The sequence below is a fragment of the Vombatus ursinus genome, unplaced genomic scaffold (assembly GCF_900497805.2).
Source record: "Vombatus ursinus unplaced genomic scaffold, bare-nosed wombat genome assembly UNPS02014812.1, whole genome shotgun sequence".
NCBI classification, from domain to species: Eukaryota; Metazoa; Chordata; class Mammalia; order Diprotodontia; family Vombatidae; genus Vombatus; species Vombatus ursinus.
This window is the reverse complement of record NW_020954590.1, coordinates 35709392-35737076: the sequence shown is the minus strand read 5'-3', so window position 1 is coordinate 35737076 and position 27685 is coordinate 35709392. Positions and strand designations below refer to the sequence as shown.

The window sequence follows — 27685 nt, the reverse complement described above, 5'->3', positions numbered from 1 at the left end:
AGAGAGGAACTTTAGTGATTCTCCCTCTTAAGGGAAAGACAGAAAGAAATATCATTCCACTACTAGTGAAGAGAAAAAATTCTTTGCTCCAGAGAAATTCTAAGAGTCATGCTTCAACAACCACAGATATACCTTTCCTTTTTTCAGTGCAGTGTAGACATCTTTATACTGTTGATACTTTTCCAGCTCTGCCTTTACCAGCACCTGGCGAATATGCATCACTTCCTCGACTGTGAGAGCCAAGCATTCCACTGGATAACAGAATTCTTCCTGAAATTCAAAATTCCACAGGAATAAGAAATTCCTATGCCCACTTCAAGTCTTTCTCTCAGAGAACCATTACGTGATTAGTAGAAGCTTCAAAGAAGAAAGATTTTTCATGAAAACTAGAGAAGACTTGGCTGATTCGTGGGCATCACATAACTTTCAAATACCTTGAGATATGGGATGGCATAATAACTGCTAACAGTCCACCTGATTCAGGTCTATCTTTGTGCCATTCACAACAACATCAAAGTTTTCAGGTTCAGGTGTTTTGTCTCATGGAGCGGTTTTATTTAGTAGACATGTATATTTTTATTATGAAAGTTTTTCAATCATTTTTTGCTTGTTTAGTCCAATTGCATCGCAGTTTTATCTTTGGACTGGTAGATATACTAAGCTGTTACTTAGTGCTGTTGTTCCATATAGCATGTGAGATATAGACAAGCAGCAGCACTAGTACTAGTACTGTTTTCAAATGTATGTTGGTTTGTGGTGCCCAGAAGAGCCAAAGAAAGTGGTTAGTAATTTATCCCCAAAGGCTTTATTTAGTGGCATGTCACATCAGCAATCACAGAAAAACTCCAATTTTATGAATGGAATTTGAACATGAAACTGATAAGGTAATTTCACAGACGAAATGTGTTAATATGCATTTTTGTTTTTCCTTCAAAAAGAACTATTAAATATATAAAAGATTTTTTTTGGAGGGGAGAAGGCTAGACTTAAATATTATTTCAAATTTCTTCTAAGTGCTAATGGCTCAGGTTTTGATCCTCTAAAAATAGTTAGGTTAAAATAGGTTAGATGCTGATGTAATTGATTCCACTGAATAAAAAAACCTCATTTCCATCTGTTTGTCATCCAGCTCTGCTTTTGATTGGATAAATCTAATAGAAAGACAGAACAATTACGCATTCCCACCATTCTATGCTTCACAGGCACTATTGTGGTGAAGTGACACTGAAACTTAATGTTCTCAGTATAAACACATTAATTCACTCCCACACACACATACACACACACAATAGCATTGCTCACAGCAACACACTGACATTTTTGAAATCTAACAAATAAGCCAGATGAAGAATCGGATGACTATGGATGTAGTCAGTTGATGGAGTTTTAACAATCAGTTCTGTCTTTCAATCAGAGAAAAATAAAAATTGAAATCTGTGGGACAAACTCCACAAACATTAGCATTTTAGAACCACCGCATTCTAAAGAACTATTGCCTTGTTTACTGGAATCAAATGCACACTTCCCTCTGTTCCTCCAAACACACACACACACAAAGCTGCTAAAATTTGTTTAAATTTTTATTTTCTTTTATAAAAACCAATAGCTGCATGTGTCTTACCTAGTCGCTTGGGGAAAGAATTGTTGGTTCAGAAATATATGATTTCCTCCAAAAGGTGCAAAAACAATCACCCCTCACACAACTTCACTTTCCAATGGGAGAAATTTTCAGATATAGCACAAGTGTTTTACATTTAGGTTCTGTGTTTACTGTACTTTGATTTGCCTTGAGAAAGGGGGTGGTATCAAGTGGGAAGAAATAAAACTTTTCAAAGGTATAAGCTTTCAAGAGTGTTATATCAAATAAACAGAGCTGGCTGAACATTTCATTTGATGCAGCTATTGTCCTTTTAAATATTTCGTATGAATAAAAAAAGAAAAATATTTCATATGAATAAGAGCTTTTCCCACCTACCTCATTTATTCCTGAGTATGACAATAATTTTAATCATAAGTTTTTAAACTACATAGTAGTGTAAGCCTATAAATAACTACTCATTAAATTATTTCACATAACTATGATGATTTTTTTTTTACTACCTTGTTTGTTAAAGGCTAAGTGGTATCTGTTTCACAAGGTCATATTAATATATATGGTAAGGATATGTATGTATCATGTTCTTTCAGTCTTAAGTCAACAAAAATACTGATTCAAGCATATTTTAAACTAATCACCTTTAACCATATTTGAAAGTGTACCACTTTATGGACTATGCAGGAAATATGAGAATATTTTGTATGCCTTTTTTTTTTTTAAAAGAAAAGCTTCCTAAGCTATCCATTAATAACATAATCCTTGTCAGGTTCAATGCTAATGTTTTACTTCTGGAGCTTTCACAAGGACAACAAAACTTCAATGCAACATGAAATGAAAAACAAATATGCTAAGTTAAAAGAAAAACTTTCTATATACTTTTTTTTAAATGAAGAGAAAGATAAATTCAATACTGCTGGGCTAAATAAAATTTCAATGGATTGTGTTGAGAATGAGCTAGCTAAAACTCCAAAGCATCTAAAGCATTTAGAGTTTTAATCATAAACTATAACCAGGTCCCCAATTATTTAATCATGCCCAATTATTTTAAAACACATGTTACCTTCATTTTAATCAGTAGACACTAGTAAAGGGGTTAAGGACCTAGACTCTGCAAAACTACCACATTTTCTTTATCCTCTTACTTTGGATCTAACTCCCAAGGTCAGCAGGGAGAAGTCTGAGGATACACAAGTTTAAGAGGAGAATGGATATGATCAATATGCTGTATGGTCCAATGTGCCTTTAGAACTCATTTTTCATATTAAGTGGTGGCATTAGGAACTAGTTCAATACTCTCATTCTGTTTTCAGCATTCACATGGGATCAGATCCACTAATAAAAATATAGTGATAACCTAAGTACATTATGTAGTTTATGTTATTGAGCCACTGTATAAAAAGAAAGCTAGTTGTGCTCTTATAGTTGGCATTTTATAGGGAAACAGAAGAACCTAGAAAATCTGGCCCAAAGCACGCATCATATTCTTAGTTTTTCATAGATTACAAAGAAGCAGTTAAAAACCAAAATTAACAGCTGTAGATCTGACTAGTCTCTCTTTCATAATAATTAGAAACAATTAGGTCATTTCTTTTTATCATTGTTATGTTTAGATTTATCAAGCTAAATTTAAACAGAGCATTAGAAAACCAAGGATCATTTATGAAAATGCTGTCAGATCATCAATGATAGTGGTAGGAACAATGGGAGTTAGAAATTAGGTCATTCAAGTAATACTGCCAGTATCAAAACAGGGAAAGGAATTAAGATTCACCCTGTACGCAATGACTTGTTACCAGAGAACAGAACTAGTTGGGACTCACTTACATTTGGGAATTTATTTCTACAGTACAATAGCCAATAAAGAATTGATGCAGAAAACAGCTTCTAGGTCAGCTAATAAAACATAATATTTAGGAGAAAAAAAGCACACTGTGCAGGATGGAAGCCCTTTGCTAGAGTAAACAATTAACTCTGCTTTCAAATGATGATCTGCTTTGCATGGTAAATTTACAGTCAAAATCAGTGTCAGTATGTTCCAAGATAATTTTAATGTATTTTATATGAAAGCTTTTGAACCTTTCTCCTTGCTTTAAAAGCTTGAAGATTCAAGGGCAGTAAAATAGCCAATCTATGAAAATCTTAAATGTAATAACAAAACATTAGTAATAAAAATATTTCAAACAATTGAAAAAAAAACAGAAGAAACAACCATTTCTCTCTGTGCAAGAAGGAAGTGGGTTTTCATAAAGCCACATGACACCCCTGACTAGTATTACATATCTTTTTGAGGAGAGGCTGGTAATGAAAAAGGATCGCTCTCCCAGCAAGCATAGATACAGTGCTACTCTTTAGTGACAGTACATTCATGAACATCCCCCAAATGGAGAAAAGCCTAAAGCACACCAGGTGCAGAAGGCAGATATATTGCTCACATGATCTGGTTGTGGCTTACATGGCTACTAGTATACTCTTCACCAGGAGCTTAGCTACACCAATCAAAGTGGCTGTTACTGCCATTTTCTTGACCAGGAACAAACCAGGTGGGAGCATTTAATGCATTAGCAATATACTTCTACTCTGAGAGGGCAGAATGAAAGGCTTCTCCATGCTGGAGAATGAGATTACGTGAAGAGAAAAACATCCAGGGCATCTCCCTAATCTGATGCTGCATTTTAGTTTGTTGTCCTTTCGAAGTTGATTTTCCCCTCAAATGAGATAATTGAGTGATCTATAAATCCTACAAAAGACTGAAATCAATGATCAGAAGCATAGTGCCAATCTAAGCTGTTAAATATTTTCAGCAGTACTTTGCTCTTAAAGAGGGTGCAGAAATGTAAAATAATTCCCAGAACCGGCAGAAAGAGGCCAACCTTTGCGGATTTCCACCTGCTGGTAAAAGCTCTCTCACAGAGATAATACATAGCCCCTGCTACCCCAAACATGGCTGCTTCAAAGGGATGAGAGCTGAGCAGAGAAGCTGTTTGTATGGTAGAAAAAAGTGGTCGGAAAGGTGTCCTTGGCCATAAACTGGTTATCCTAGGAACCTGAACAATAGACAGGGAAAAAAAGAAAATTGCAAAGGAAAAGAAAAGATGGAACAAAAAAAACAAATGAATGCAGAACATGAATGATGTCATAATAGAGATTCCAAGTCATGAAAATAAACCCCTGAAAATGTAAAGATCAAGATATACATATACATACATATATGTATGTATGTATATATGCATGTACATGTGTATATATGCACATATATATGCATGTTCTTGTGTCAGTATTTGTATCCATTAGTATAAACCTAGAAAAATCTGAATTTCTAATTGCTGGAGACCAATTTCTCTCTCATAACAAAGACCTACATGTGGACTTTTTTTTTCCCCAAAGTGCTTGTTTAATTCTTACTATCAATGCTTTGATGATGGGGTAGAATAAATGGAAATTAAGAGTATAAAGGACAACTAACTGCTTTATATGAGTGATATACAAGGCTAAGAAATTCTAATAACCAGCTTGCTTGGTTTCATAAGTCAGAGAAGGAATTTAAAGACCAGCCTTCTTTCTCTCTGCTGGAAAATTACGATCATTTGGCCAAAGTTGAATAAAGACACTGCAGACATCCTGTAAAAGGGGAGGAAAAAAGGTGTGATAAAAATTAAGATTATTAGCAAAAACATTTTACATGTCTCAGTAGGATTTCAAACACGAAAGAGTAGCTTGTTTCACAAAAAGTGGTATATATTCTAATCATCATCACCCCTCTCACTTAAAAAAAGGTTATCACTTAGTAAACTAGAGGGCATTATTGTGAAAGTAAGACTTATGCTATAATATTAACCTTTATATGCATTATGTTATTTTAAGAGGGCTTTTGAAAGAGTAAAAATTATATATGAAGTGCATACATTAAACTCATGTTGTTTTGAAAAATTATAAGAGATGTTTGAGAGTCCAAGAGATTTCACGTGACACTTTCAAAAATTATTAACAACAACAATAACAAAAATAGCCAACATTTTATAGCACTTTCAGATTTACAAAGTGCTTTACACAAATTATCCCATTTGTTCCTCACAACAACCCTGTGAGGTAGGTTCTTGAAGTTAAGAAAAGGGGACTTGCCCATGGTCACACTGCTAGTAAGTGTCTGAGACAGAATTTGAATTCACGTCTTCCTCACTCCAAGGTTCACACTCTACCTGCTACATAACCATTTTTCTAAATAGGTTTCATCTTACTCTCCTACCCCATAAAAGAAAACATCCACATAATAAGACTATGTACACTTACCAATAATTCAGTTTCACAAGGAAGTAAGATAGCTAACATGAGTACCATGAGGACTGCAAAGTGCTTTACACATGTTATGCCTAAAGTTGTGGATATTCTTTCTTGGCATATTCTTTTGACTAGTAATTTGCATTCCCAGATGAGCCTAACTTTGTTAGCAATCAATTGAAAACATTTAATTTAATATAACATGTATGGTTTTAGCCTTGTCCCCAAGAGTTTTTATATAAATAGATATGCTAGAATGAAAGAAATTCCTTAAGGTCAAAGGCTTTTATCTTATTTGATCTTTACATTTCTCCTAGATACCTAGCACAATGCCCTGGACACAGGGTGACATAACAATAATAACAAGAGTTAACATTTACATATTGCTTTAAGATTTGCAAAGGTACTTCAGCATAGCTCAGGTTCTTAATAAATGCTTACTGATTTGACTATTGGTTGACTGAAAGATTATATATGCAAATGTGTATACTATATATAAAATCTCATTTGATATATGTCAACATTTCTATCTATATATCTGTATCTAAAATCTTATTTGATCTTTACAAAAATGTAATATTATCCCTATTTTCAGATGAGGAAACTGAGACTTTGAGAGGTTAAATAACTTGCCTAGAATCAGTTAGTAGGGGACTGAGAGAGAATTCACATTCAGGTCTTCTTGACTCAAAGCCCAGCACTCTATCCACTGTACCACCTCGATGCCTCCATAGGTATGTAGGTTTGTAAAGATAAGAACAAAAGGCAGCTACAACACTGACATTCCTAAATACAAAGGTGAGTAAAATTTACACTAACATTAAAGAAAAAAAGTCCAAAAATTATTTTATCTTTTAATCAGTGGCAAACCTACTGAATTTTGCTGTGAAAATGACTATTCACGGGGCAGCTAGGTGGCGCAGTGGATAGAGCACCAGCCCTGAAGTTGGGAGGACCTCAGTTCAAATCTGACCTCAGACCAAACACTTGACACTTACTAGCTGTGTGACCCTGGGCAAGTCACTTAACCCCAATTGCCTAAAAACTAAAAAAAAAAAGTACCATACCACCTTTTTTTTTGTGGGTGGGGGGCTGAGGCAATTGAGGTTAAGTGACTTGCCCAGGGTCACACAGTTAGTAAGTGTTTGAACTCAGGTCCTCCTGTCTCTAGGGCTAGTGCTCTATCCACTTCACCACCTAGCTGCCCCTGTACCTATCATGTTTGCTAAAGAGGAAGGGTTTCCATATACACAGGTTAAAATAATTCTTCCTATATATGGTATCCACAGATATTTTCTTTATCATATGGAAATGAAATCCTGTCAGAAACTCAAAAAGGCTATTTAAAGAAAATAAGAGTTGTGTCAATCTTCACACAAATTATAAGCTCAAAAGAATGAGATTTTAAAAATCCCCAACTTTGATTTTCATAATGGTGCTTTCCTCAACTGTATTCCTGCAGAACAGAAACGCAGCGAACACATTTCAGGATTTACATGTGTGCTCTGGGTCAGTATGCGTCCTCTCCCTTGTCCTTTTCTCCCTTCCTGTGTGAAGGGGACCACAGTCTTGAAGTGTCTATCCTTGTACCCCTTGAGAAAAAATCACCAAATGTTAATGAACCAGAAAACGACGCTCCAGACCACCTTCTTCATTTTCTTCATTTTTGAATCAAGTATGCCTTTTATAAAGTGACTTGCAAGCATTACAACAAAGCATTAAATTTGAGATCCTGGGGCAGAATTATTGATTTAAGCCTTGTGACATACTGGAAACCTTTCTTATGCCAGGAGAGACTAAACAAGAAGCTTTTCAGACTTTTTCTGGCCAGTGGAACTGCTGAATTCTTGTTGGCAGGGGACTAGTGGACTCTGTCCTGCTGACCCAAGAAATAAGAAACCATACACTGGGCCTGCCAGTCTCTTGGGGAAATCTGGTAACTTCTTCCAGACAGCACCAGTTTTTTTTTTTCCTCCAATTCTCTATTTCATTCAATAAACTGGGAAACAAAGTACAACGGGAATTAATGGGTCAAACATTTTTTTCTTCCAATAAACTCAATGTTAAAATGTGCTGCACCAGTGAACTCAATAATACACAATTGGACTTTGCTACAGAATCATTCAAGTTTATAAAATCAGTATCAGTGGATTAACACAGGACACATAAAACATTTCTTTAATATGACTCTGTCTCCTAGTGGAAAAAAAAAGTCATTGAAAACTTTTAATTTGGTTTATAAAGAATATTGTAACTTTACTTAGATGTTATTTTTATTTCTTTTACATAAAAAAAGTTTAAATGTAAACCTTTGGATTTGTTTCTTCCCCCTTAAAAAAAGCTACTACCCAGTCTTTTAATTACTTACAAGTGATCTGGAGCTTTGTCGGGATGGTGGCAGGAACTGTCTAACGTTGGTGGGGGTTTCCTTTTCAATGGAATGTCGTCTTTGGGGTGGCTGCCGTCTCTCTGGCTGGGGTGTTGATGATATGGGCAAGAATTTTGGAGGCACTAAAAATTTAACCAAAATAAGTTAGCTTTCTTACCACCAAGGATTCCTCCCTGACCCCCCAAAACATTTTGCTTTGGTTGTTTTCTAACAGAAGTGTTCCTTACGCTGCCAGTGATTAGTATTGTATTTAAATATAAGGTGTCTAATAGAGAGGCACATAAGAAGTCCTCCTTATTTGGGATTTTTGGAGAATATGAGAACACAAAATCTTGCATAGATGAAATTGATGCAGACATTACAAATATAAAGGAAAACTTTCAAGAAAGGTACATGATAGTTCATGATAGAAAAACCATTCTAAGTTTAAATGTCAAAATAAATTATAACAATGATATAGCTACTTCATTACAAATACCTAATTATTAATAGATAGGCACTGGAAATTAGTGTCTCTACTTTGAAGTGAAGAAACTGAAGCACAGAATAATGGATTTGGAATTCTAGACTCTTATCCTTACATTCTGATGACTGAATCACAGTTCTCTTTGACAAGAGTTTTGATACCAGCTCATGTTCATACAGTCATTTAAGGTTTATGAAGTTCCTCCCCACCCACCTAAAACCAGGCTTGGAAATAGAAACTACAAAGTAATCTTTATAGAGACAGTTTGTAATCTTCATAATTATTTTATACGAATCAGAGAAAGCAGACTCAGAGTGGTGAAATGACTCACCCAGAGTAATTATCTGGGCTTGTATATGAACAATGGTCTCATGACTCCAAGTCTGGACCTCTAATAAAATTTAACTTAAAGGAATTTTTAAAAAGTGTTTCAGAGTCAATATAATTTATAATTTTTTGAAAACAAAAGAACCTAGAAATAATATTTAATTTTTATTTAATACTTCTTTCCACTCTCTGCAAAGTAAAACTTGCAGGACTGATTTAACGAAAAAAAGTAAAAATCAAAACAAAGCCAAATATGTTGATTCACTGATTGGATTATTTCATCAAAGGAACCACAAGAAGAAAACAAAAAAGAGCATAGGTTTAAAGGTTTTTCAATTAGAGTATTTATTATCTGATTTGACTCTTTCCCTTTAGAATTTAATTGTCAAAAACCAACTAAAAATAATAAAAAATGCTTCCATTTCTTATGAGAGGCAGCTAGGTAGTGCAATGAATGGTGTGTTGAACTAAGTCAAGAAGTCCTGAGTTTAAATCCTGTCTTACTAGATCTGTGACCCTAGGCAAATCACTTAAAACTCTCTTAGCCTTGTTTTTCTCACCTATAAAATGGGGAAAAAATAGCTTCTACCTCAAAGAGTTGTTTGAGGACCTAATGAGATGATGTATGTAAAATGATTTATAAACCTTAAGGTGTTATATAAACGCTGACTAATAGTGTTATGGCCTATTTAAGTTAAATGGAAAATTACACACACCCACACACACCCACACCCACACCCACACACACACACCCCTAAAACATTTAGAGCAATGTTAATGGAAATTCACATTATGTTTTTGCTATGTAATAATAAAACTAATCAAAATAAACTTCATCTTCTGCCCCTGGCCCCCCAATGGGGTCATAATGAAAATCAAATGAAATGTTACATGTATTTGTAAATCCCATCGAGATTTTCTTTTTCTTTATCAATTCTCTCTACTTCCCCTTGGAGAGCAATGATAAAGAAAAAGTCAATATCGAAAGGATTAAAAAAAAAAAAGTATGTACCTTTCCATTATAGACCAGGGAAATCCAGAAGGAAATGGTGGATGTGAATAAACTACAACCTATCTTCAGGAAAGACCTGGGCAGAAAAGTGATTGTCAATAAAGAGATACACGATTGGAGAAGGAGGCTGTCAGTTACACAAAGTGCAAAAAGTCTTAGTGGAATTCTAAGTTTGTGAAAGCTTCTTTTTTTTGGTATTAGTCATTTAAAATACAGTAAGATTTTCTGGACATCCTGTATAGTGAGAATGAGTGGTTAACTGATGCACAGTCTTCATGATCCAGTGGTATCCTGGCAAAATCAAGAGATACAGAGGCAGGCCCTGGACCATTGGGTTGAACCCTTGCAAAGGATTCATGGTAGGACATGAACAGTTGTCATTCTGCATGACAAAGTGTAGATGAGTTATGATCTGCGCACTTGAAGAGAGTATTCATATGAATGAAATCAGAGATCCACTGAAATAGTAAAGTTCCAATTTTCCTAAACACTATGTAAGTACCACATTGAAACATTCAGGAAATAGAAAAACTGAATTACTGTTCAAAATATGGAACAGGAAATGTGAGTATATACAAAAAATAATTATAGAGACACATGGAAGTCACCGTGAAGTGTTTAAAATCACTTCAGGAAATTTAGTTCTTTCATAACTTCTTGCATGCTAGAATAATTAGGAGAACACATTTGGTTTCTCTGAGCATGTGTGTGTGTGTGTGTGTGTAGTAAGTTGTTAGGCTTCAGATCAGACAAAGATATGTAACCAACTCCAATCTACATGCAAGAGTCTTCCTAATAACTAGTTGTGAAGATTTATCTGCTAATACAGATCTGCTTGATTTGTCAGAAATGAAAATACGTAACAGGATGAAAAATAAGATAAATAATTTACTTTAAGTGAAACCAGCCAACATAACAACTACAACAACAATAATAATACTGGCGAACATTTATATAGTGCCTATTATTTGCCAAATACTGTGTTAAACACTTTATAATTATTATCTCACATGATCCTCACAACAACCCTGGGAGATAGGTGCTATTAGTATCCCCATTTTACAGGTGAGAAAACTAAAGCAAACAGAGTTCAAGTGATTTGTCCAGGGGCACACCATTAGTAATTTGGATTTGGAACGATGAATTTCAGCTTAGGTCTTCCTGTCTCCAGGCCTGGTGCCAAATCCACTGTACCACCGAGCTGCCAAATGTAAGCCCAAGAGGACATAGGATTAGTAACTAAGAGACTTGAGGTCTAATATCAGCTCCACCTGATGACTTTCTTAGCAGCCTTACAAAAGAATAATCATGTAATCCTGACTGGTAAAATTTCAATGGCATTTCTTGACACCTCCAAATGGCCATAGGATATTTTGAGATATCCTGATGAAGCATTAAATACAATTTATTACGTAGTTGTTCCAATTTATTCAAGACAAGCCAGTGTCATAGTAGATAGGGTCTTGGACTCTGAGTGAGGAAGATCTAAGGTCAAATCTGTCTTCAGATACTTAGTTGTGTGACTCTGGGCAACTAATTTAACCACTGTCTGCTTCAGTTTCCTCATCTGAAAATGGGGATAATAACAGCCCTTACCTCACAGGATTGCTATGAGCATTAAATGAGATAACATATGCAAAGCACTTGCAAACCTTAAAGCATAATATAAGTTCCAGCAATGATGATGATGATGATGGTGATGATGATGATGGTGATGTAAAATATTTTACTGGAACACTAATACTTACTCTTCTTGCTTGGCATAGCCTCTAGTATGGGGTCTTCCAGAAAGGAGGGAGATATGCTGCTACTACTTGCTGACTTGTGCATTGTTTCCTCCTAGAATAAGTTATGGAGGGAAAAGTAACAATTGTAACTGGGCCATTTTCTCCTACTATTAAATCATGACAAACTTCAGCATAAAATATCTTCATTATCTCAGCAACCATGACCAAAAAAAAAAGTAAAATCGGCAAAGAATTCAAAACTTTAGTTTAGTACAGTACATCAATATGTCAAAGATTTGTGATTTTGTCACTGTGGGAATTCCCTCCACTGATAAAGATCACAAACTGTCTATAATTTGTAGTCTTAGAGGGTGATCTGAAGCTTAGAGACACTAAATGATTGCTTATGCTCGCTCAACTACTGTCAAATACCTGACTGGAACCTAGGTGTTCCTGATCCCTAATCCATTCTTCTACCGACCAAGCCAGACTGCCTTATGAGTCTAGTACAAAAAGCTGAAAGGCAGCTGCTTCAGTATATCATAAACCAAGAAGCAAATCCCAACTTAGTTGGAAAAACTGAATGCACCATTAATTGTACTATGAAGCTTGTCGATTGTTCTATCTCTTACACTAATAAGATATCAGTAGCTTTCCTTAACTTAATAAAAAAAAGTTTTTGCACACATCTTTACTTGAAAAGTGAGATAAATGGAAGTGATATAGGTTTTAATGACTAATTTCTAGCTAATGTGTCTTTGAGAATTAGCTGTTTACTATAAACTAGCCTTACCTAAAATCTACTAGAATTTGAAATCATTAGATTCAAACAAGCTCTAGTACAAAGAATCTAGTCAAAGAACAGGAAGAAAAAAAGAGGCTGTGTAAACCATGAAATTCAAACAAAGAAGGCTTGAGCAGTGACCTTCCACACTCTTTAAACTATGTTTAACAAATCAAGCAACACAAGTGAAATCTTTATCCCAGATACAGTGTAGGTCACACGAATTTCAAAGAGGAGGAGCTAGCCAGTAGCATTAGAATAATGCCCCTTCTGGGTATGGACAATCATTAAGAACATGCTGAGTGGGGGTATAGTTGAAATTATTTTCAAAGAATGACTGTACATGATCTGCCAAGCCTCACCTCATAGAGTCAGGGTAACAAATATCAGGCTGGAAGGCACCTTATAAATTGTTGTAGGTCAGACCTGACTTGGGCTGGTCTGGTGGTGCAGGTTTGGGAGCAGAACGTAATGAGATACCCATAATCCATTCAACTGTTAACAAAAGGAAGTTTATCTAGGTATTGCATGAAAAAAGAAATTTATCAAAGATACAACAAAGATACAAGCAGTTGGGAACAGCTTCCCTGCTTCTCGTTAGCTATGATGGCAGGCTAGTCAGCACACATCAGGTTTGACACATGTGTCAAACCTAAGAAGGAGCTGACTCTTTCCAGGCTGGCTTTTGTCCTTAGGTCACCAGAAAGGTACATTTATGGTTCCAGCCCCAGTCTCCCAGACCAATTAAGTCTCAATAATGGTTTCAATACCTTTTGAGGAAAAGCTAGCCTAGTTTGTATGGGGGTAGATGTTATTCCTGCAACTTCAGTCTACTAAACCAACAGCCATATCTCACAAATAAGGAAAAACAAAGTCCATAGAGATTACATGATTTGCCCAATGTCACATTGGAGAGGAGCTAGGACATAAAATTACTTTCTCTGGCTGCAGATCCAGTATCCTTTCTACCATCCATGCTGCCTCTTCCTTTCCTATCTCCCTTCCCCAACAAAATAATCCCTAAGATGTTCAACTGTGACGTTAAAAATTGTTTAATTTATTGATGCTAAGGGCAAACTATCTCTTTTTTCCCCTTAGTTTATAAATGGATATGAAACACACTCTTTTTCTGCTGAACATTCTTTTGGCATATATCAACTTTGAAGTTCTACATTTAAAAATCTATTTCCTCTCAGGTCCTTAGTCTCCAATGAAGGTGTATTGCCACTAGCTGGGCAGTGGAATTTTGTTTATGGACATATGGCTCAAATAGGCAAGTTTTAGGCATAGGCACAATTAACTTAAATTTGGTTTTATCCCTAGGTTTGAATAGAAAATTTCATTCCAGGTTCAGGATTTAGGCAAAGCTTTAATCGAGCTTCTAGGGCAGCTTCAAGACTGCTGGTCAGACTAAAAATTTGCCCTTAATTGAATAAAACTGAAAATACCTGAAATAGACCATTAGTGAAGTGGTTAGTAGGGTGAATGTGTTAACATGTCCTAAACGCTTTTACAAATTTGCCTCCATTTTTCACCAACTTTAAAATACCTTTAAAACACTTATATATGTTTGTGTGTATGTGTGTGTGCATGTGTGTATATATCATGTGTGTATATATACATATATACACACACATGCACACACACATGCACACACACACATATACATATATATATAAAATATTTAAAGTAAATGCTTTTTCAGTTTGCTTTCATCCTTATCATGAATATTTAACAGTTATCTTCCTAGCTATTACTAGCAAAAAGATAAGAGGGCAGAGGCAGAAGGGGTGGAGTGGGGTGGGGATAGATAGATGATTTGTTCTTTTGAATTCTGAAGAAAAGCTATTTCTATTTTACATTTTTCCACTGCAGCAACCCTATTAAAAAAAAGGTAGAGAAGTTTATTAACTATTCTTATCTATAAAGCAGGTTACATAAATGTTTGTTGTTCTGAAAAACCTTTAAAGAAGAAAGGAAGCATGGTAGTAAAGGGGGTGAAAAGCCACTTCCCTGGAGTCAGCAGACATGTGTTCTAGTGTGAGATCTGCCCTTAACTAGCTTTGTAACCTTGGGGAAATCACTTTCCCTCTACAAGTCTCAGTTTTCTTATTTCTAAAATAAGGGATTGAACTCTTCTAGATCTAAAATTATATGGCCCTCCCTCAGGCCCTTTTGAAAAAGGCAAAGTGGGAGTTTTAAAGAATTGCACCAGCAGCATAGCTTCCTTCATGGTTCAGAACCTAGACACAATTTGAAAGGGATTTTCAAATTCTGCCAAAGTGAATGTAAAGATAGTACATGAAAAAAATAAAGGAGATTAATTTTGTATAAATTATATCATCACAAAATTCTAAATGCTTGTTGACTTATATAGTACTTCCCATTGACAGTGAAGATGTTGAAGAAGCCTATTTGGCCCCTAATTAAGGGGTTGAGCTAAACATGAGGACGGAGACTGGGAGAAACCGATCTTTGCTAGGTAATTTGGAACATTTTCCCTCAATTATCATTTGGATAGTAATGGAAGACTCAGGACACAATACCCTATCAGGGAAAAATCTCTCTCCCTTATCCCCTCTCCCTAATTTGTCAGTATGAAAAAGCCAGAGATGCCAATGAAATCAGTGGACCCCAAGATAGCTGATATAAAGCTATATAAAGGAACAGGAAATACAGCTCCCAAGATGAGACCTCAGCACCAGATGCAGTTTACCTGTCCAGCATGAACTGTCTCAAGAGAGAACAGATGAAGCAATCTACTCCATCCTGGTCCTCCTACCTATCTGATCATTCCATTTCAGTCTCCATGCTGGCTTATCATCCATATCATGGCTTCTAATAGTGGGTGTCTCCCAAGGCCCTGCACTGGTTGCTCTTTTTTTCTTTCCCTACACTCTCACTTAATGACTTCATGAGTTCCCAAGGGTTTAATTATGCAGGTGAAACCCTGCATTGGAATCCAGTCCTGCCTCAGGATAACCATGTAGATGAGACACCTTCCCAGGATTACTGCAGCCTAAAGTCATGGAACTCAGAGTCATCAGAGATTGTTCACAAAGCATTCAGAGAAGACAGTGAGAAGTCAGATCAAGACTGATGCCCTCAGAGTCATACTCCATGTTGAATCCTGTAGACTTTGTCGAGTCAAGACTTGTTATTCTCTGCTTCTCCATATAAAGATTCGCTGGGACAGCTGCTATTCTGAGAGGCTAGTGACAGAAATGAGAGGTGGGGTAATACAACACACTGTTGGTAAAACTAAATTAGTTCAATTGCTCCAAAAAATTTGAAATTAAACTGGAAAAGAAACTAAACTGTACATATTGTTTGATCTAGAAATACTACTACTAGGCATGCATATGTATACACACATATATACATATATGTGTGTACCTATACATACATATTAACATATACATATATGCATACATATATACACATGTGGATATATACATATATGCGTGTGTGCATGCATGTATCTCTTCAGCCAGGTCAAAGAGAGTGAGAGAAAATATTTTAATGGCATTTTTTGTATTAGCAAAAAACTGGAGGGAAAGTAGGTTTCTATCTACTGAGGTAAGGCTGATCAAATTGTAGAACGTGAATATAATGGAATATTACTATTCTGTAAGAAACGACAAATCTGAAGAATTCAAAGAAACTTAGAATGATGTCTACAAACTGAAACACAAAGCAAGCAGAACTAGAAAACAGGATGATCCACTTTCATGCTCATGGATCTCTGAAATTCCTTTATCTGATCACTCTGTTGTTATTCCACCTTGCGCTCTGGCTTGTAACTCTAAATCTAGTCTTCATCCTTATCATAAACTCCAATCTCTCTATCCTCCAGTTCTTTCTCAGGTCATCATTCCTGAATTGGCTATACTCTTCTTTTGAATTGATGAGTCCAACTGTATAATCTCTTCTCTTGTATCCTCTGCCTCCTTATCCTATCACTGGTCCTGTCCTGCCAAGTCTCAGTCTTAAGACTACTTGCACTTATTTGATGTTGAATGAAGCTGGGAAAAATCATGAAGCCCTGCTCACTACAAATCTGTGTTACATAATCTGAACTATACCTTCACAGTAGCAAATCAATCCTTTTACACTTCTCTAATCAACTCACTATTCCACTCACGATGGCACCTTTTCCAAAGCTTTTCATTCATACTCAAACCTCCCACAGAATCCTGTTTCCCCGCCCTGTCAACCTTGCCTCATATTTCAATGAAAAAAAATGAGAGTATTTGCCAAGAGTTCCTTTGTCTCCTTTCTTCTTTATCTCATATCATTCAGATGCCTTCCCCCACCATATCTTGACGGTGTCAAGATATTAGGAGACACCCTGTTTTTTTAAGCTTTTTGAAGGCCCTGCAAGCAAGCTGTGCCCTGAGCTTGGCATAACAACAATCCTTTGCGCTCACTCTTGGGATGATCTCAGCCACAGCAAAATCCCAGAATTGTTTCTGGTCATGAAACCCTGCTATGAATCAAACTTGTCACATTGTTGCTGTTACCCTTCATTTTCAGGATTACAGCTCACTGTACAGCCATTGGTATAAATATTTCAATCTTTTTACACTAAAGCACCCCGCCCCCACTAGGGGCAGGGCTCTGGCACATGTGTCCTTTCTTGCAAGCTGTTTCCCTCACTTTGAAATTAAATTTCTGTTTGATTCCTGACTGTCCTGTCTTTAGCCTGCTCTGTTCAGCTCCGGCCACCCACAGGTTAGAGCCGTTTCCATCTGGTTGACAATGGGCAACTCATTTTGACTTTAGTTCTTGCTGACACATAAGTGTTGTTATAAATATTTTTTATATATGACTTTCTTTGAAGGGGATCTATCCTCAAATATTGGCAAGAGGGGATATTACCAAAAGATTTTTAAAAAATTAGATCTACTATTACTAAAAAAAAGTAAATTAAGAAAGTTAATAATAATTACTGGCCCATATCCCCTACTTTCTAAACTCAATAAAATTTTTATGATAATAATCTACATATGCAAAGAGGGCATCCTCATTGCAACTTTGAGAAAGGTACAAATAATATTCTACAAAAGACCACATCTTCATAATCATACAACCTGACTGAAGGTATAGGGACTATGAAATCCCAATCTACAAATTATTTGTTGGTTATTTAAAAAAAACATTTGATTCAGTAATTCTTTTAATGTGACAAGTATTTATTTATTGAGTACCTACTACACATCAAACACTATGTGCTAGATGTTGGGGATACAAAGACAAAAAGCAAGTAGTGCCTGACCATAAGGAGTTTACATTCTACTGGAGGAAAACATGTACGCACATAAGAAATATAAAAAAAGTAATTTTTGTGGAAAGCACTAGAAACTAAAAGGATCAGAACAGATTTCTGGTGGAAGGTAGCACTTGAGCTGAGTTTTGAAGAAATCTTAGGTTTCTATAAGGCAGAGGTGAGAAGAAGCACATTTTTGGCACTAAGGGACATGTAAAAGCACATGCAGGCAATACCAAAAAGGTTGATACTACTGGTATATAGAGTATGTGAAGGAATGGGCCTTCTCCTGCTGATGCCCAGTGAGGTTGATCTAAGATTCTGCTAAATGACAGATATATTATGTTCCACTGGCATTCAAACAATGCCAAGCAATCTCAAGGATGGCACTAAGACAACGAACGTCCCTGTGAAAGATTTGTAAGAAGTGGACAAAAGTCTCAAAGAGGGAGTAGGCAAGGATAAGTTACAATTTGTATCATTCAGCCCACGTTAAGAAGATATAGGATCTGGCAGTGAATAAATTAATGAATTTCTGTTGAGCCTCTGTGTCCCGACTCAGCATATGTAATGCCTTTAGTATATACTTTAGAAAAGATCTTATCCAGAAATTCCAAAGAAGGTAACCACAGTTTTTTGTTTCATTTTATCAATGTGGTCATATAAAATAATATATCTTATTTCTACATCTTAAGAGGCAGAAAATTGGAAAGCCAGACAAAAGCCTTGTAAATGGACTAATGACTCAATAAAGGATAGGAAAAGTTATATTTACCAATATAGCTATTTCTGTTATTAATTAAAACTATTTTCAGAGATTTTACTTTTTCATTTGAAATTAATGACCACTAATCTAAAAGAATAACTACATTATGTGGCTATATTAGAAATATGCCTAAAATTAAATGAAAAAATTAAGAGTTGATTTTTAAAATTTAAGCATCTCAGCCTACACATCCTAATATCATAAACTTCACAGGACATAGTTAATAATGTAGTACAGCAGTTAATGATGAGGTTTTGGTATAGTCAACCTACAGACATCAAAGCCATGCTTTTAATTTAGTTCAACTGAGCAAGGTGCAAGTTAGTAATAGAAGGTAGGATACCAGAACATCAAAGTTTTTAAACTAGGATGAGGCAAAGAGAAAAATCTGGCAGATAAAAAATACTTGAATGGTACACTGAAATAGTCTGAGTTAATAAATGGTGAGATCAACAGCTGCAAAACATGAGCTGTTCATATCTGTTAAGCTTGCAGCAGCAGGAGATAGGGAAGAGATGAATAAAATCATCTTGGTCATTGCTAAAGGCATTGCAAATAGCAGAAAGTTTAAGGCATGCTTACAACTATGAATTAGGAAGTGTTCATATTTGTAATCAGAGGTAGAAGGAGCGCTGTATTTGGATTCAGAGGACCTGGGTTCAAATCCTGTCTCTGCTAATTGCTACCTTTGTGCCCTAGGAAAATAACAAAAGTTGAGACTCAGTTTCCTTTTTTAAAATGATTTTGAACTAGGTGGTCTGTAAGGTCCCCTTTCAGCTCTAAATCTATAATTCTAAAACAGGGATCATTGGTCACCTTTTCAGCTATAGTTACAAACATGTAAATTTATAACTGAAGAGAATTATAAAGCATGTGGAAGTAGATTTCCTCTTCAAAAAGAAGCCTGGAAAATAAGTCAGCAGGCCAGATGGCCCTCATGAGAAGATTTTATAACATGCTAAAATGGCTAGGAAGAAAGAAGAGGTTGCTTTGCCCATAGTCTTCAGGAGGAATACCCAAGAACTATACTTCTTCCTGATCAGAAAGGAGAGCTCAAGTATAATAACCTTTAGACCTCTGAAAAGACTTAAGAATTCTGACAAATTCATGGACCAACGATGGACATTGGAGGTTTAAAGTCAATGGAACCTGGGCAAAAGTAAGAGTTTTGTTTAAAGATAACAACAAATTATAGATTTGCATGTTTCAGTTTGCAGTTAACAATGTTATAATAGAAAAAACAAAGATAAAAAGACAATTCTATTAGATTTTCAGAGATCTTAACAGATAAATTCAGAGATGGCAGACTTGATATAAATTCAATCAATTAATCAACAAACATGTATAATATGCCTATGTGCCAGAGTCTGTGCTAGGTAATCTGCCTGATCTCCAGCTTCCATTGGGAAGAGGAGAAATGATATTCCATCCATCCCACACTTGCACTAGTCTCCTGCATTGCGAAGTAAGGTCTCTTACCTGGTCTCTTGCCTCTCAATGAATTTTAATTCAACTCAATAAACATTTATTATGCCTCTACTATGTGCCAGGCACAGTGCAAGTGCTGGGGATACAAATAAGAAAAAGAAAGACAGCTCCTGCCCTCAAGGAACTTACAATCTAATAGGGGAAGATAATACATAAAAGGAAATAGGAAGAGAGGGACAGCAGAAGTACTCAGCCTGAGCAGTGGAGTGAGCTGTAAAGTCCAGGTCTTGCCATCTTTAAAGGAAAGCTTTGGGGAGGTTAGTGCTCTATCATCTAGCTCTCCAATCAGAGGGGAGTGGACGCTGAGGGAGGTGGGGAGGTGAACAAAGCTGATTTAGCAGCAACCGTGATGAGACTAGAAGTGATCGGCTTATTCTGGGAGGGGCTTCTTGTGGTGTGAGGTTGAAACTGAACTGAGCTGCAAGAGGAAAATGGAAGAGGAGAAATACTATGTTCCATGCAACACAGCACCAGACTTCTCTCTTTCGGAAGGAGGAGAAGGCCATTCCAACAAGTCTCCAGCCTGGTCTTCTGCCTTGGGAGAAGGGGAGTAACAGCACTTCTTCAGCTCTCTGCACTAGTCCCTGAATTGCCTAAAGGCCCTGAGAGGACTACACCTTGAGGCCAAGTAACTATGAACCATGGAAATCTATCTCAATTCACTGCTCAGTGATTAATGTATTCCACCCCCTACTCCCTACACCCTGCCCAAGCTGTGATTATGAACCCCTAGGCATCATTAACATTAAAATCTTCCCCTACTCTCCACCTCTTGTTCCCAGTCCCCCCCAAACCAACACCTCTAACATCATCTACCCTTTCCACTATGCTCTCTAGAATACACATTCAGTAGGTAACCAACCTTTTTTCATCTTAAATCTTTTCATTTCCCACTCTTTCGTCTTCTGGGTCTCACTGAGACCTGGCTCCCTCTTGATGACACAGCCTCTTGGGCCACCCTCAGGATATTTCCCTTCTTTCCTCAATGAATTCATAGTCTTTTTCTGCTCCCCAGCTCCTGCCCTCATACCAAGGGACTCCAACATAAATACTGATAATCCCTTAAATACCCTAACTTCACAAGTCCTCGGGAGTACTACAACACCAAACCTCAGCCCCACAAAAAGATAGTCATACCTTTCATCTTGTCATTACCCACAAATGAACCACTTTCATGTGCATGAACTCTGAAATTCCCTTACCTGATCACTATGTGTTGTCATTCCACTTCTGGCTCTACTGGGCCTTCATCCTCACCACGACCTCTACCCCTCAGTTCTTTCACAGATCATCACTCCTGCACTAGCCACACTATTCTCCCCTCCCCCCATTCTGAACCAATTCAACTCTCCATTGTCTTCTCATCAAGTTCCTTGATCCCTTATTGTTTTCGTGATCTTGTCCTGCCAAGCCTCAGCCTTGGAATATTCCTACCATCTGCTGCCTTTGTGCCTACACACACTGCAGCATAAAACAGGAAAAAAATCATAAACCCATGTGGAGTAGATCCACTACAAATCTGTGTGATATGATTTTAACTGGGCCCTCATTATGGCAAGGCAATCCTTTTTAAACCTCCCTAATCAACTTACTATCCCACTCACCACAGGCCCTTTCCCAAAGCTTTTCATCCCTCTTTAAACCTTCCAGGGCTTCCTGTCCTCCCACTTTCTTGGCTGAGAACCCTGCCTTGTATTTTACTGAAAAAACAAAACAAAACAAAACAAAACAGAGGCCAATCTCCAAGAGCTCTCTTCTCTCCCCTTTTCCTCATCTCATACCACCAGATGCCTTCTGCCACTTTCTCCTCCTTTACTCCCGTGTCACATGAAGAGGTGGCACTTCTCTTTCCTAAGGCAAACCCCTTCACATGCACAAGTAATCCTATTCCATCTGGTCTCCTCAAGCAGAGAGGACCATCTCCTCTGTCATCTTTGCTCTCACTTATCTTTAATTATTCCTGTCTACTGGCTGCTTCCCTAACATCTACAAATATGCCCATGTCTCCTCCATCTTCAAAAACCTCTCACTTTATCCATACACTCCCACTAGCTATCATCTCTTATCATTTCTCCCTTTGCGGCTAAACCCCTTGAGAAGGTTGTTTATAATTACTGTCTTCACTTCCTTTCATTCTGTTTTTAACTCTCTACAATCTGGCTTCCGACCTCATCATTTAAGTGAAATTGTTCTCCCCAGAGTTAATCTAATGTCCTTTCCTCAATCCGCATCCTTTTTGATTTTGTGCAGCCTTTGACAGTGTTGATTACCCTCCTCTTGGTATTCTCTTCTGTCCAGGTTTCCTGGGCACTACACTATCCTGGTTCTCCTCCTAACTATCTGGTTGCTCCTTTCCAGTCACTTTTGTTGGATCTTCATCCAGATCATGTCTACTAACCACTAATATCCCACAAGGGCTCTGTCCTGGGCCTTCTTCTATTCTCACTTTATACTATTTCACTTAGTGATCTCATCAGCTCCCATGGATTCAACTATCATCTCTTTGCTGATGATTCTCAGATTTATTTGTCCAATTCTATGCTCTCTGCTGACCTCCAGAATCACATTTCCAACTGCATATTAGACATCTCAAACTGGGTGTCCCAGAGATATATTGAACTCAACATATCTAAACCTGAATTCATCTATTCCTCCACCACCTCCACACACACCCCCAAAATACTTTTCCCCCCTTCCAAACTTCCCTATTACTGTTGAGGGCACCATCTTCCTCTTAGGTTGGCAACCCAGGTATTATCCTCAACTTCTCACTTTCTTACCATCACCCACCCCATCCAAGCAGAGGTCAAATCCTATTGTTTCCACCTTCATAACATGTTTCATATATGCCATCTTCTCTACTCTGACATTTTCACCATCTTCTGTTTTGCAAACAATTCCAAAGTTCTTCACAACCCACCCTCCTCCTGCCTTTCCAGTCTTTTTATCCATTTCCTCACCCCTACTCTTCATTCAGTGACACTGGCCTCTTTGCTGTTCCTCACACAAGATGCTCCTCCAGATTTTGGGCACTCTTCAGTTTCTCCTGTATGAATCTCAGTCAGTCAATAAATATTTATTAAATGCCTATTTATGTGCCAGGCACTGTGCTAAGAGCTGAGGATAAACATATAAAAAAGAAAGAGAGCCCTTACCCTCGTGGAACTTACAATGTAATGGAGGAAGACAATAAACAAAAGGAAACTGAAAACTGGGGGACAGGAGCAAGGGAAAGTATCCAGCACATGTTGAAGAAGCCCAAAGTAGTGCAACCAGGTGGGAAATGAAATAATTGGCATGTTATCTTCTCCATTACTGTGAATTTCTTGAGAGCAGAGATGATCTTTTGCCTTTCTTTGTATCCTTAGGGCTTAGCACACTGCCTGGCACATAGCACACACTTAATAAATGCTTCCTGATTGACAGAGGACACAAAGACAAAACTAGACAGTCTCTGCCCTCAAGAAGATTAAATTCTAATGGGGTGGGGGAGTGACAACATGCATATATGTGTATAGGACACACATAAAGCAAATATAAAGTAAACATGGTCAGGGAAAGGCTTTAACAGTTGGGGGAACCAGGAAGGGCCTCATGCAAAAGGCAGAGCTTGAGATGGATCTTAAAGATGATCCTGAGAGGTGGAAGTGAGGAAGGAGAGCATTCTAGGAATGGAGTCAGTGACAAGCAATGGGAGATGGTATGTCTTTCAGGAAAGGCAGCTAAGGGATATTGTGGAAACTGAAACAGCAAAACTTGATAAATGATGGGATATGTAAGGTTAGGTAAGTGAGGAGTCAAGGATGACACTCAGGACATGAACCCAAGTGCCAGGAGGAAAGGGCTGCTCTCAACAGAAATGAGGAAATTTTGAAGAGGGGTTGGTTTCAGGAGAAAGTTAATGAGTTCTGATTTGAATATGTTGAGTTTGAGATGTTTCTGGAATATTCAGTTCAAAATTTCTCAAAGGTATTTGGTGAAACTCAGGAGAGGGATGAGGTTTGAACACATAGATTGGGACAGTCTTCTACATAAAGATAATGAAACCCATGGGAGGTGATGAGTTCACCAAATGAAAATGTGTAGAGAGACAAGAGGGATCAGGACAGGGCTCTGGAGTGCTTATCTTTCTAAGCACAGGGGATATAGAAAAAAAAAAGGCAAAATACAGTCCCTGTTCTCAAGGAGCTCACAATTTAATAGAGAAGACAATATGCAAACAACTACATACAAACGAGATACACAGACTATACTGGAGATAATTTCAGAAGGAAGGTGATGGCATTAAGGGAGACTCAGAAAAACTTCTTGTATAGAAGGTGAGATTTTGGTTGGAACTGGAAAAAAATCAGGGACAGCAGGAGAAGCAGCTGAGGTGGGAGAGAAATTCCAGGGTTGGGGGACAAGCCCAGAGTTGAGCGATGGAGTGTCTAGTGTAAGAAGCTTGTGAAGAAACACTAATCACTATAGTCTCTCAAAAGAAGTGGGTTGGGAAGGGTCAGAGGGAGTAAGAGAACTAGATAAAAGCAATGAAAAGGATTGTTTCAGAGAAACCTGGAAAGATTTATATGGCTGATGCAGAGTGAAGTGATCAAAATGAGAAAAATAACTTGTGCAATAACAATAACATTATAAAATCAAACAACTCTGAAAAACTTAAGCACTTTGATCAATGCAATAACCAATCACAATTCCAGAGGATGAACAGTGAGCCTCTTATCAAAGTGCAGAATGAAATATCTATTTGTGGACATGACCAATGTGGGACACTTTGTTTTGTTCCACGAAGCATATTTGTTATAACACAGTCTAAAACTTTTTTCCATTAAGGGGGTGGGGTGGGTAGGGAGAGAAATAAAATGTTAACCAGTTGAAAATAAAATAAAATTTAAAAAACAAAAGAAATAGAGAAAGTGCTATTCTGGGGATAGGTGGGTGGGTTAGATGGTACATGTGCGTGGAGAGTTTTGCTTCAAAAGAGAAAGTCAAGAGGGTCACTAAAAACATTTCCATAGGAGAGGAGGTGTCCTTATAATAGTTTTCTGATGCAAATTTGCTCATTAGGTTTAAGAAAAGGTTCTACAAGGTTGGACAGCATTCCACTCCAGGATGGAGTTTAAAAAGTTAAATGGATTATAGGTTAACTTTTCTGCCTTAAAGCAAAATAAATAAATGTTTTATTAAGGTTAGGTTTAAGTTTTTGGGAGAGAGAAGTGATTTGCAAGCGACTGAAACCTGTTTACATTTAATTTTTTCTTTCATGTTTCAGGTTTGGAGATTAAATGACTTTACCCCAGGAAAAGGTCAATACCCCCATGCTTCTTGACATTTCCATTTGCTTCCAGGCATCCCCCCCTTCCCTACATAGCCACCAATTCTACTTGTATCAATCCATATAACTAGAGTTACAAGCCAACAGAGATAAAAAACAAAAAGGGACAAGGAAGGAAAAAAAAAACAACTGGGAATAGAAGAATGAATGCTAAGTAGCTTTCTCCAGCTGCTCCTTTAATTTTATACTTTTCTTTCTTTCTTTTTTTTTTAAGAGAAGCTTGTTGGCATTATCATTACTATTTTAAAGTAGAAAATAGCATGCATGAATATGTGGGGGCAGGGTTTCATTTATGAAAACATGAAAAATCTTTCTCGATTTTTTATGAATAAAAGAATATGCTAAATGAATGAAGAAAATATATAATCAAACAAGGTATATTATTATTTAGTTGCTTTTCATTTCAACCCTAGGGGCAGCTAGGTAGTGCAGTGGATAGAGTGCCAGGCCTGGAGTCATGAAGACTTGAGTTCAAATCCAAATCTCTGATACTTACTAGCTGTGTGACCCTGCTGTAAAATGGGGATGGTAATAGCACCTACCTCCCAGGGCTGTTGTGAGGGTCAAATGAGATAATAATTGTAAAGTGCTTAGTACAGTGCTTATATAACTCCTGCACCTATGAGTATTTAAAGGACTGGCTTTTAATGGCAGGACATCTAATATGCCTTCCATGGTCTAGGCTAATGATAAGAATCCTTTTCTGTACATGATGAAACACTTTCCCTGACCTCATATAATAGATTGTTTCTCTCTGTGGTTTTGGCCCCCTCCTTTTATCTAATAGCTCCCTGTTTCTAATTGTCCAAGTATCCTGGTCACTTTTTCTTAATAGCTGGGATTACATGACCAATACCATTCAAAACTAGGTTTGTGATGAAGGTCGGATCTTATTGGTTAAAAGAATATCTAGTATTGAAAAGAGACTCACCAGCAAAGTAAGTTCATTGAATTCAGGGGCTATTTCATTTTTATCCTTATATCCCTGCCATGCATAGTGCTGTGAACATAACAGATGTTATATATCCAGGTTGATTTAAATTGTAGATGCCATCCATGTTCATTCTGAATTGGTCATGGCTAAGTGGTACCTGATTGAGTCACTATTCCACTTCTCAATAAATGCCCTGAATTTTACTTCCTACCTAAGAGATTAGAAAACTAAGAAAAAGTTAGATACCAGTTGAAGTACTGTATTTAGTGGTGTCCAGGTATCCTATATTGAAGAGAGAAGTTTCCATGTTGAACTGGAGAAAGCTGGACTACTTTACCTCTGATTCAGAGCTGTCCAGTTCAGCCAAAGTTGGAGCTTTAAGGAGTTTCTTCCGTTGCACTGTTGTTGGTGGGCCACTTACACCATTGGCTTTTGTTTGTGGTGTTAAACTGCCATTCAACACAGAGGCTTCTGTCCCTTTCTTTGGAGATTCAGGAGTGGTTACATCTAGTAAAAGAAACAAAAAAGCACATGTTGTGATCTAAGAAAGGCAATCAAAACAAACCAAAACATACATGTGGAAGCACACACAAAGAAACAATTTCCCATATAATATTTCAGATTTTAATCTCAATTTTTTTTACAAAAAAAATTTATTAGAGCACGTGTGAGATAATCATATTTAAGAATAACTGGCAAATCCCACTTAAAAGACACTGTGGCTGGGTCACCTTATTCATATATTCAAGTTAGAACACAGAGGTGGAAGAGATCTTAGATATTTAACCTCCTCATTTTATAGAAGCAGACACTGGGACCCAGAAATACTAAATTTACTCTCTCTAATGAGGCTGCAGAAAACAGGTGAAGAAGAGAAGAAATTAGTTTTGTGTTTTTTTTTTTTTAAAAAAAAGCATAACAATGCACTGTTACAAGTGAGGAAGAGGTCTGGTTTCACACATTTAAGAAGACTGAAGGGAAGAGAATAATTATATAGCACCTACTATGTGCCACTATGCTAAGTACTTTTTATAAATATTACCTCATTTGGTCCTCACAACAGACCTGTGAGGTGGGTGTTATTATTATCCCCTTTTTACAGTTGAGCAAACTGAAGTAATTGAATGGCATGGTACAGCTGGAAAGGGACCTGGTTTAAAATCTTGGCTCTACTATTTAATACCTATGTAACCTTGGAAAGTCACTGTACATTTCTGGGCCTCTGTTTTCTCAACAACAAAATTAGAGGGTTGGACTAGATGACCTCTCACATTTTTCCCAGCTCCAAATTTATGAACCTGTATTCATATATATTCATC

At 37.1% G+C, this 27685-nt stretch overlaps 1 protein-coding gene across 1 annotated transcript in view; it reads right to left on the bottom strand.

The window, feature by feature from the left end:
• Positions 1-27685, bottom strand: part of LOC114054194 (protein spire homolog 1-like) — a 137079-nt gene that overhangs the window by 7475 nt on the left and 101919 nt on the right. The window contains exons 7-11 of the mRNA XM_027877358.1: positions 26704-26873; positions 11815-11905; positions 8241-8383; positions 4468-4641; positions 133-270 (exon numbers count right to left, since the gene is read on the bottom strand). Of these exons, the coding sequence (XP_027733159.1) occupies positions 133-270; positions 4468-4641; positions 8241-8383; positions 11815-11905; positions 26704-26873 (716 nt within the window). The remainder of the gene's footprint in view (positions 1-132; positions 271-4467; positions 4642-8240; positions 8384-11814; positions 11906-26703; positions 26874-27685) is intronic.